This window comes from Dermochelys coriacea, chromosome 2 (genome assembly GCF_009764565.3).
Source record: "Dermochelys coriacea isolate rDerCor1 chromosome 2, rDerCor1.pri.v4, whole genome shotgun sequence".
NCBI lineage: Eukaryota > Metazoa > Chordata > Testudines > Dermochelyidae > Dermochelys > Dermochelys coriacea.
Window position 1 is genome coordinate 240,206,095 of NC_050069.1, and position 11,215 is coordinate 240,217,309.

The 11,215-nt window shown below is 43.5% G+C and overlaps 1 protein-coding gene across 11 annotated transcripts in view; it reads left to right on the forward strand.

Annotated features, from left to right (window-relative positions):
- JCAD (junctional cadherin 5 associated) overlaps nt 1–7,436 on the forward strand; it is a 100,931-nt gene extending 93,495 nt beyond the window's left edge. For all 11 annotated transcript variants that reach the window (XM_038393090.2, XM_038393084.2, XM_038393087.2 and 8 more), the window contains one exon: nt 1,665–7,436. In XM_038393090.2, coding sequence (XP_038249018.2) covers nt 1,665–1,699 — 35 coding nt within the window. In that variant the 3' untranslated portion in view covers nt 1,700–7,436. The remainder of the gene's footprint in view (nt 1–1,664) is intronic.
- Nucleotides 7,437–11,215: the final 3,779 nt, after the last annotated feature.

Here is an 11,215-nt window from a genome sequence, read left to right on the forward strand (position 1 = left end):
GACACTGTCAGAAGAAGGTGAATGACACATTTTTTAAAATATATCAGTTGCTGACAAGGTTTCCTTTATTGATTGCCCTGTAAATACTGCAGGGAGGGAGGGAGAGTGCGGCAAGAGAGGAGACAAAATGATATGACACCAATCTGTCAGTGCAACAAATGTTTATTTTTATAATCTTTACATGGGGCCAAATCCAGAAGTTCTTACTTGGGAAAACTTTCCATTGATTTAGGCCTTGATCCTAAAGCACTTGTGCATATGTGTAAATCTGCATGGTCATTCCTGTACACACATGAATAAAGTTACTCACATGCACCAGTGTTTGTGGGATCAGGCACTGCAGTGGGGGAGTTACATGACTACAAACTATGGGTATGGTTTTCAAGGACCTACGTGACTTGGATGCACACATCCCATGGACTTTCAGTGCAGTCCCACCCCAGTGCTGCAGGCTGATATGCATGGGAGGATGCAGATATTTGCTTGCATGTTAGCTCTTGCATGATCAGAACCTGAGTAAAAACTTCAGTTTGAAACCCATTGAAAATATAATAGACCAGCTTTTGTGTACTTTTAGCTAGAAAAATGGATATAATTGGGTGATGATGCTATTAGTTTACTTGTTGCATTCACCAAAGCATGGGGTTGATTTTCTTTGATAATCATCATCACATCTTTTGTCTAGCATTCTGTCCACACAAAATAACTCTGAAAACCATGGCCTGGAGCTTTGCACGCAGGAGGAAGACAGCCTAGCCACAGCGATGTAACACAGCCTCTCTTTGTGATACCAACATTTAAAGCAAAGACATTATTCCGCAGAGTAGGAGACACTGAGTGCTGAAAAATGAAAACGGAACTGTATCCCCACCTTGTAAAATGGTCATATGGGTCTGGGTTGAGACACATGGCTGGGAGGTGTATGCTGCCCCGGCTTTGCTCTGCAGTGTTAAGGTACATCTGTGCCGTAGCTCAGAGTGAGCCTCCCAGCTGGGGTAGACAAACTTGCACTAGCAGGCTAAAAATAACGGTGTGGCCATTGTGGCACTGGAGGAGCCTTGAGCCCAGCTGAGCTCAAGCTCACCCTGTCCCCTGGGTGCAAGGTCAGGTGGCTAGCAATGTTCATACCGCCATATGTAGCCCTGCTAGCAGAGTCTGTCCTCCTGGGCTGGCAGGTTCGCTCCCAGCTGCAGTACACACACACCCCTAGGGGCCAAGCCCCATCCCAACTCAGTTCAATGGCAAAATAGCAAAACTCCTTTTCTAGTTGGTGAGTCTGATCCTGGTCTCATCTACACAAGTTTTACACTGGTATAGTTCCATTGACTTCAGTGGAGTTACTCCCAAATCACCCTAGTGTAAGTGAGATCGGAATCAGAGCTAATGGGACAAGAATCAGGCTCTAGTCAAGAACTTGCATCTCGAGGGCTCTCCGTCCAGCACCAGCACTGAATTCTCCCACACAGTGTAAAAAAAGAATAATTGCAAGTTAATTATTCAATTTTTAAATGGACTTTTTGTAAAAGAAGAATGTGTTTGCCAGGGCTTTTCTGTACTTTTAAATTAAGAAAATAGTGTCTTAGTTCTCTTGCCAGCTACATGTACTAAACTTGAGTAGATTTCAAAGCCCATCACTCATGGTTTTCCTGTCTTGCATTTTTCAGATATGTACGATCCCTCCAGGGTTGAAAGGGTGTGAGCTGAACACCGATGAGAATCTAGAGACGTCTGCTCTGCTAAGAATGTTTTGCTGATTTTGCTCTGTGTTTTAACACTTGGAAATTGCCTCCATTTGTGGCGTTTATGATATTCTGATAAAGCCTTTACCACTGCCAATAGGAAATTAGTTATTCACAAATACCTACTTTGTGGAGATCACAGAAAACTCTGACTCTTACTTGGATACCATCTGTTTTTTGTAGCATTAAGACTTAATGCCTACACTTGACAAAGAGTTTTCATCTAAAAGATGTTTAACAATCTTCAGCTGGGATGGTAAACTCAATGAGGCTAGGCTTTGGAGCTTATTCTTTTGTATACATTTAAACACAGGAGACTAGTAAAATGATTTTAAAGGAATGTGAATTTATAAGCTAAACTTATGAATCTCTAAAGCCAAAACTTTACTTAAGTTGAGGAATCTTTGGCCATAAGAAATGAGTCATGAGTGCTGCTGCACTGAATGGGGGAGGGAGGCGAAGAGGGGGATTCTTTGGAATGAATGCAAGATAAGGTAAATGAAGATTGATTGATTGTGAAATCAGTTTGGACTTCCACAGTTTGAATTAATTTTGATTAAATACTTATTTGCCACATGTAGAGAAATAAAAGCAAACTCCCCAAAGCTCCTAAAAGATCAAGACTTTTGTAGTACAGTGTACAGAACATGTAATTACAGTAGCTGGCAACTAAATGTATTGAACCAATGCAAACAATACCACTGGCTGTTTTGCACTCAGTATTATCTATTTGTGTTTTGCTGTTTAGAAATTCTTTATATGACACAATAATTGCTGGTTTAAAATAGCCCATTTTAACAAAGTTAACTATATTTCTTGTTACAGAATACTGTCTATTTTTCTACGATGTAAGCAATTGTTAAGTGGCCAGTATAAAGACTTATTATTATTATTATATTTTAAGAAGAAGAATTCTTTTGACAGAAGACAGACGAAGGAGGGGTCACTTATGTATCTTAATGCACGTTCCATATGGCCTCATATCCAGTACTGCCACTTTCTTTTGTTGTGAAAAGAACAATCAGTGTATATGTATGTATATGGAGTACAGGGTTAATTTCTACAATTTTCCCCTCAACTGTTGGATTGTTCTTTTTGGAGCAACTCTTTGGAGAACATAGCTGAGAACCAACCATGCTGGTATTGCTGCCATAACATTCCACTGGCTGTAATTACCAAAAAGTGGGTTTGGAACCCTGTCTCGGTATCTGTGAGCAGCTCTGATAAAATACCTGGGTTTGTTTGTTAAACATTTTTTATGTGGTTTGGTTTTGAATTAGCCTAGTGCGTGAAAATAAATAAATCTGGGTCAAATTCACCCTTGGAGCCAATGGGCATTACCGAAGGGGGTGGATAGATTTGGACAGCTTCTTTGTGACATTCAAATATATGGCTTTTAAAACAAACATTAAAGAGTATATAAAAAGGCCTGTACATTCTGCTATGTTTAATACTGAATTAATCTGCACAATGTTTGTTTGTGTTTTTAAAGCCTGTATGTCCACTTCTGGGGGTTTTTTAAGTGTTGTTTGCTGACATTCTTTTAACAATATATCAATGAATTTCAAGAGCTTTCTTATGAGCCATTCTTGTTTTGGAGAACCACCTTATCTTTTAAACATTTCAAATTCCTGAAATATAAATTTTTGGGTGGTCTGTGAGTTGGCAAAAACAGACCAAAAACACATACTGTGCTTTGGCAGCAAGAATTTCTTATCTGTAACACATGATTCGGTTACACAGGAACTTCATGGAATTTTTAAAAGTTTGTTACATATTCAAAGAAAATGTGATTGTATAATTTATTGAACTGAATCTTGCAGACTTTCTCCAGCTCTACTTGTGAACAATCTGTATCCATAAGGCTTAGCCATCGCCTGCTCCTTTCTAAATCTGGCTTCTCTGGTTGTACTACCATAATAGGCTGCATTGTCAACTCATCACTAGCAACAACCTAGACCATCTCTGTGCTAGTAATAGCTACAAAATAAGTTTCTCCCCTTGTTCTCTCAGGAGAGTCACACTCTGTGGTTTTTTTGTTTGTTTTGTTTTAAATGAACCACTTGATGTCAGTGATACTGTTGAGTAGCAAAGCTGAGATGCCTGGCAATAACTTGAATTTCAGGAGAACTGTATACTACCATCCATCACCAGTCCACCTACCTGCAGTTCATCTGTAGGGGATAATCTGTTTATTCTGTAGGGGATAATCCGCAAATTTAGGCAGGGGGCAATTAACAATTTTTTCAATGTATCCGTTGTGTGAATCCATGGAGAGTGGATAAAGTGAAATGACCAGGACATGTAAACAGCCAACATCTTAAAGAAAGGTGAACAGAGAGTAGGGGATGATTTATTGCCTATGTGTGGAAAATTAAAATCTAGACAGCAGATTTATAAACCTGGTGGTACAGTAGTTTGTGGCTGACCTACAGCTGAAACAACGGTAGCACTAATGCTATAAGAACATAGTATATTTGTCTAATAACACTGGTCATGTCCTTTCCTACTAAGATACAATACTGTATACTCTTGAATGTGTATTATTCATAAATCTGTAGTCTGGTTTTTCTACAGCACGTGTGTCATTGTAAAGGAAAATGGCTGTCTGGCATGGAACCAGTAGCTAACACTATAGGTGGATAAGTCCAAGAGGCTTTTGCCAGATGCAGTTAGCATTCAGCATAGGGACACTTTTACCTGCTGGGGCAAAAGTCCCAGACAGATCCTCATAAAAAGCTAAGCTGTGAATATAGATTCTTCCTCTGTGCCTTTCTTACTGGGTGTATAAAACCATCCCCACAAGTGGCAGGAACTAGCAATGGTGGTGGAGGTAGTCTCAGCAGAAAGACCAAGGGCTGAGTGGAAAGGGAAACTAAGAGCCTGATTGTCCATTTCCCTACACCTTGTGTATCATTTACACCAAAGCAGCGTGGGTGCAAAATGCCACCAAATCAGAATAGCAGTGGAGCATCAGGCACCGAATTTCGTTGGTGGTGCCTCCAAGTACTGGTGTAGGAAGCGTGCACTGCTGCAGACATTCTGTGAGTAAACAAGACAGCAGGCTCCCGTGTGGCTAGCCTTGTGTAACCCTCTAGAAGCACTACATTTCCAGGCATTCCCAAATATGTATAAAAATAATTACTGCCCGCTTTAAAAATAAAAAAAAGTGTAACGGGAAAAGTCCTCTAGAACCCACCATCATCTTCCATTTTTCCATCAAGCTTCAGAGTGAATAATCAATCCAAAGAACTAGTCATGTTATTGCCAGTGCCAATGCAACGACACAACCTTCAGGAAGAAGGTGAGAGCCCCAAATCCCCAGACATTTTTCTTCTGTCGGGGAAGAAGTGTAAGTAGTCAGATTCCACAGCTCCTTTCCATGCTTCTCTGTATTGTTCACTCCCTTGCCAACCACAAACAATGGGGAGTCACGCTGGTTCCTAGCCTGTGCAGGGAAGCAGTGGGCAGACCCTCTATTTCCACATGGAGTTCTGGGGAAGCCAATGGGATTGTCTGCAGGCCTAAGCACCCACTTGCACAGATCCATCCTTCTGCAGGTCTGGGGTTAATTTGCGGTTTACATTTCCTTTAAAGAATCACTACTTTTCTAGCACAGGTTCCAGACCTTGCTGAGGGGGAGGAGTAAGGGACAGGAGCGTGTGGCCTTAGGTCCCCTTAAAGAAATTGGAACCTGTCTGGAAAAAGTCTGTTAGTGGCCAAAGAAATCTGGCACTTGAAATGCCCAGCCATGTACTTGCATGAGTGCTCACCCAGCCATTAAATTAACTCAGAACAACCTTTCTAGGAGTAAAAAAATACCGTAATTTAGCCTTCACAATCTCAGGTCATTCAAAGCAAAGATCAAGGTAGATTGTACCAGCGGGGTAATCTGTGAGTCAGACACCTATCCTATACAGGGCCACCAAGCTCCCTCAGTTTAGATCCAGTGGGGAGACTTCCAAGTAGTGCAGAGTCATTAGAGGTAAGTACAGTACTTCATATGCTACAGCACCCAACCAACCTTGAAAAGAAGTGATTGTTTACACTCTGTGTTTAAAATTTACAAGTAATACAAATAATGTGTCAAGTTTGTGCCTATCTGAAAATCTCCAGTCCGGCAGGCTTGTTTATATATAAATATCTGAATTTAGTAAAAAGGCTTTTGCTTCTTCAACAAGTTGAAGTAATATATATCTGGTCAGTGTTCTGCTGCCTTGGAAGCACATGCAACCTATTGACTGAGGAGTTGCTAGTGCTGGCACTTATGCTGGGAATAGAGATTTAACTTTTGCTACCCTTCGCTTTCATTAGGAGTAGGACTGAACTCCAACATACCAGGTGTAGGGGGAAGGGAGAAAGAGGGTGAGTGTGGGGGGCAGGAAGAAGGTAAAGTTATTTTGCATTACTAATTGCGAATAGCACAAGATCCTTCAACTGTACACTGGCTGCTGCAGCTCAGATTCTGATCTTCCAGGTTAAGCTGATAAAACTGGAAACAGACTCTTTCCTTGATGGGATCCATTAGACCAAAGAGGCAAGTGGAGGCATGAGCTAAACTGTACCACAAACTGTGTTAAATGGAATGGAGAGAATTGGTAGATTGTCTGTGGATCATGGTCCATAAACTGATTGTTTCTGCGACAGTTGGTTTCTTCGAGGTTGGGCTCAACTGCTCCCCATAATTCGGTTATATAGACACTAGGGCCACAATATAGCAGCCCTTATTAATTGGCATAAGCTTTACTCATACAAGGAGCCCCACTGATTTAATTTGGATTACTCCAAAGGGTGCGAGTTTACAGGCTCATGCCTGCAAACCCATAGACAACGGCTAAATTGCTGAAGCCACTCGAACACTGTTAGGGAGGTTGAAATGCTAGAACATTATTTGCAATTTAATTCTCTTATTTCCAACTCAAATGAAAATATTTACCAGAAGCCTCAATGTGGGAGTAAATCAAAGCTGTTTATCCTAATCACTATTTAAAATAAATTGTTTGAAACAAAGAAAAAGATGAATCCTGATATCCCGAGCAAAACCAAAATCCACAATCCTCACTACCACCCATTCTGCCAACTGTGTTTGCAACATGCCTCCCAGTGTTACAGTGCAGGGAGTGGGTGAAAAGAACAAAAAATCTGAAGTGACCAACACAGAGCAGAGAGAAGAAATAAAATGAAATTTCCCAGCTGGGGGAAACCGCAGGAACATAGAGATTATACAATAAATGAGGAACGTTCCACCCTACCCAGTAGAAAGCTGAGCAGTCCAACTCTCAACTGGTTCAAAAAATAACCAGAAAAATCCCACAAATAATTCCTAAACTGGGCAGAAAACAAGAAGATGAAAAATACAGACAATATGCATCAGTGTACATGTGTTGGTCTTTATGTAAAACGGGAAGTATTTCTAGAGAGAGAGCTTCAACATGTGGGTCATCTCCATTGCCAACAATAAGTCATTGCCATTGATCTCTGCTCTAGACAGGCCAAGAGGGGATTCAGAGGGATAAAGAGAGGAAACAGGGGTAAGCAACTACAATAATATTTGTATAATATTGCAGGATGAATGTCTTTAAGGATTTCTTTGTATTTTTCTGCACAATGTAAACACTATGTTTCCATGCTACCATGTAAGTCAGGTGGCACTTTTGGCAAACAATAGACATTCTCCAAATAAAGGTTTTGCATGAATATGCTGATCTTTGCTTTTTTTGTTCTGGGAAGGAATGGGGTGTGTCAGCTGATGTTTCTCTTCACCTGGAGATAGATAGTGGGACTATTGAAACTGTAAAGCATCATGATATTTGTCAGGGGAGTGTGGTAGCAGACACTAAACTATGGTCATGTTATATCCTCGTGGATTGAGAATTCACCTTGTAATTAAAGTATGTGCCCTGAAAAATTATTTCCTGCACCACAAAGCTGGCCCACTTCTTAGGGGATGGCATTATAGCTTGTAACAGACTTTAAATTCAGCTCACTGCCATCTTGGTTTTGCACCATATATTTATTCTGTAGCTTTGGAATCTGTTCTCCCCATATGTGTGAATCTGGTGGTCCTTTACTGCCTAGGAGCATGTCATTTACACCTGGGCTAACTGGGAGTAAACTCCTGCCAGATTAGAACAAGCGCATTTGACATCCAAATGCACGGGTTGACACTCCAGTTGTCACTTTAATTTTGTGTCTCAATTTATGTCTTCGCAAAAAAGATGTGTGTTTTTTACACTGAGAGAGCTAGCTGTATCAATGTAAAATCCTAGCTGAGAAATGGCACTGTTAAATTTCACCTTAACTACCTACCACGGTTACAAGCTGCAGTGCCTTGTCTCAACAGGATTTTACATCGAGAGAGCTATCTTGTTAACTCTCTCGATGTAAAAACACCTTTCTTTGCAATGAAGACATAGCGTAACAGGTGGCAAGAATGGTGGGACATACAGGTCTTCTATATTTGGTGGCTCACCACATAAGTGCTGGAATTAGGAGTGCTGCTGCACCCCCAGGCTTGAAGTGATTTCCATTATATACAAGGTTTACAGTTTGGTTCAATGACTCTCAGCACCCCCACTCTACAAATTGTTCCAACACCCCTGGTTTACCAGTGTTCTGTTCTCTCTCGCACACACATACACTCCCTCCCTGTGGTTTGAAGTGCATTTTTCCTAGCTTTGCCCAGCCAGAGTCAGGAATGGATATTTAGTTTTCTCTAACAGCTGATGAAAAAGTAACTCTGAGCTTTGCCCGAATCTATTCAGGCCTTTTTATACACTGGTTACTGCTTCTAAGATGCACCACACTGTTGTGTGGCTTAAAGCCGTAGCCAGTGCTAGAGCAATGGGTAGAAAAGCTATTCTATGCTAGAAGCCACCAGGAGGAATTCTAGCTGGCTGAGTGCACTTTCTTCTAGCCCTCACCTTTCTTTCTCTTTGTGGGAAAGCTAGCATCCCTGACCATTGGCACCAACCATGCACATTACCTTTGCTTCCCAGCCCCATGCAATGAGGAAAAGCTCTTCTTCCCTTTACACAACTTCACATGGCAGCCGCAGTTTGGCACAGAGTCTGATTGAGGGCCTTTTAGACATTTAATAATAGAATTTTATCAGATCCACCTGAACTTGGAGAACTCCATACATTGAATGCTGAAGAAGCCAGTTCTATAACTATCTTATCAGTGATGCAATGTCTCTTAAACGTACCTGTGATGGAGAGGACACCCAGTTGTGCAGGAGGCCCACTCACAGAGAACGGTAATTACAAAGCCACTAAATCTCTATTAGTCTGTTTAGCATTTTAATAACATTATTTTTTAGGGATATGCTGGGCTCTAAGTTGGAAGGGTTTGTAAAGTGGCCTGTGTTTCTTGCATTAAGAGTTCTGTGGACAGTATTTTACCCTGGTATTTCTGGTGTCTTGTCTAGTTTTTCCTGGTTCTAAGTTTACTGCTCAAGATTGAATGTCTCAGACAATGATAATATAGAATACTGAGCCATTCGCTCTCAGGTCATGGGTTTTAATCTACCTAGGTTAATGTCTCATTAACTGTCTGATGGTTGCGTGTTCCACATGAAAGAAGCTGGTTATCTCAGGCCATTTCTTAGAGGACCAGAGGGGTCCATGTTCCTATTGGCTTTGCTGGATAGTTGATAGCCTCTGTGGACACAGAATGACTAGACACAGTGGGTATGCATATACTAAAAACTTAAGTCAACTTACAGCCACTGTAGTAGTTGTTTCAATGGTGCATGTCCACGCTACCCTCGTTGGGTTGGTGGTGTGCGTCTTCACCAGACCGTTTCCACTGACCTAAGAGGGGCAGAGTGGGGAACTGAGAGTCCCATCTCTCAGCTCTGCTGGCAGCTCCCTGCTAGGAGCCCAGCTGCCCCACAGGCTCCCGGAGGGCTGCCCCCCACTCTGCATTCCTGGCCAGGAGCTTTGGGAAGCCACCTGGGGCTTCTTGCCTCCCCATTCCTCTCTAGGAGCATGGTTGAGCCATTTGGGCTTCTCACCACAGCTCCCAACCGGGAGTGGGGTCCAGCCACCCAGCTGTCCAGGGAATGTAACAGCCGATGTAAGTAACAGAGTGTCTACAAAGACACTGTGTCACCCTAAACACCAACATACGCCCTGTGCCTCTGATGGAGGTGGAATTATGATGTGGGTGTATTGGGGCACTTACATCGGCGGAAGTAAGGCTGTAGTGTGTACACTGACATAATTAGGTTGTGGTGAGCTTAGTCAGCCTAACTGTGTAGTGTAGACTAGGACAGTGACTGAACTGTCATCCTAAGAGCTGAGTCTTCAAAGCAAAGGTGAGACCTCCTGGCAGGGTAATGTGGGGAAGGTTAAGGTGCCTGCTGTGTGGGCCAGGTAGAGGATGGGAGTGCCCAGGGCTCTCCTGAGCACCAAAAGTCCTTTTAAAAGAGGAGAGTGGCAAGTTCAAAACTGAACACTGACCGGGCTGGTTCTTAGTTTGCTCATTTCAGGTGCGTGCTAGGGGCCTGAGTTCCAGAAGCGCTAAGCACCCATAGCTCTGGTCAGTCAGCATGAGATGTAGGGAATCAGCACGTCTGAAAATCTGGCCCTAAGTCAATATGCCTTGAGAGTCCAAGAAATTCAGTACAAACCCCTGTACATACCTTTCCTCCTACTTCTACCTCACACAGGGCTAGATTCTGACCAGCCCCTGTCAGCGGTGTGAGGGGCAGGGCACAGAGAGCAATCACACGCTAACAGGAGCTGGCCACACTCCTGTTGGGGAACATTGTCCCAGCTCCCACCTAGCAATTTTGTGGACACTTGGCCTGCCAGCAAACTAGCTGGGCCCAGAGGGGGCATATGCTGTGAGTTTTGCAGAGGGAGGAGTGTAGTTTTCCTCCCATGCAGTGCTGCCCAGGAGGATTTCTAGCTGAGACTCTTAGTGCTCCTTGGCCTCTCTGCACGATCTCTGGCTGATGCCGGATGCACTCACGCATAGCCCTTCTCTGGGCACATAGTCACCGGATAGAGTTGTCAGGTGTCTGGTTTTCAGCTGGAACACCTGGTCGAAAAGGGACCCTGGCGGCTCCGGTCAGCACTGCTGACCGGGCCGCTAAAAGTCCGGTCAGCAGCACAGTGGGGCTAAGGCAGGCTCCTTGCCTGCCGTGGCTCTACACGGCTCCCAGAAGCAACAGCATCTTCCCCACTCTGGCTCCTACATGTAGGGGCAGCCAGGGGGCTCCGCACATTGCCCCCACCCCATGCACTGGCTCTGCAGCTCCCATTGGCCGGGAACTGTGGCCAATGAGAACTGCAGGGGCAGCACCTGCGGACAGGGCAGCGCGCAAAGCTGCCTGGCCGTGCCTCCGCGTAGGAGCCAGAGAGGGGACATGCCACTGTTTCCAGGAGCTGCTTGAGGTAAGCGCTGCCTGGAGCCTGCACCCCTGACTCCCTCCTGTGCCTGAACCCCCTGCTCCAGCCTGATCCCCC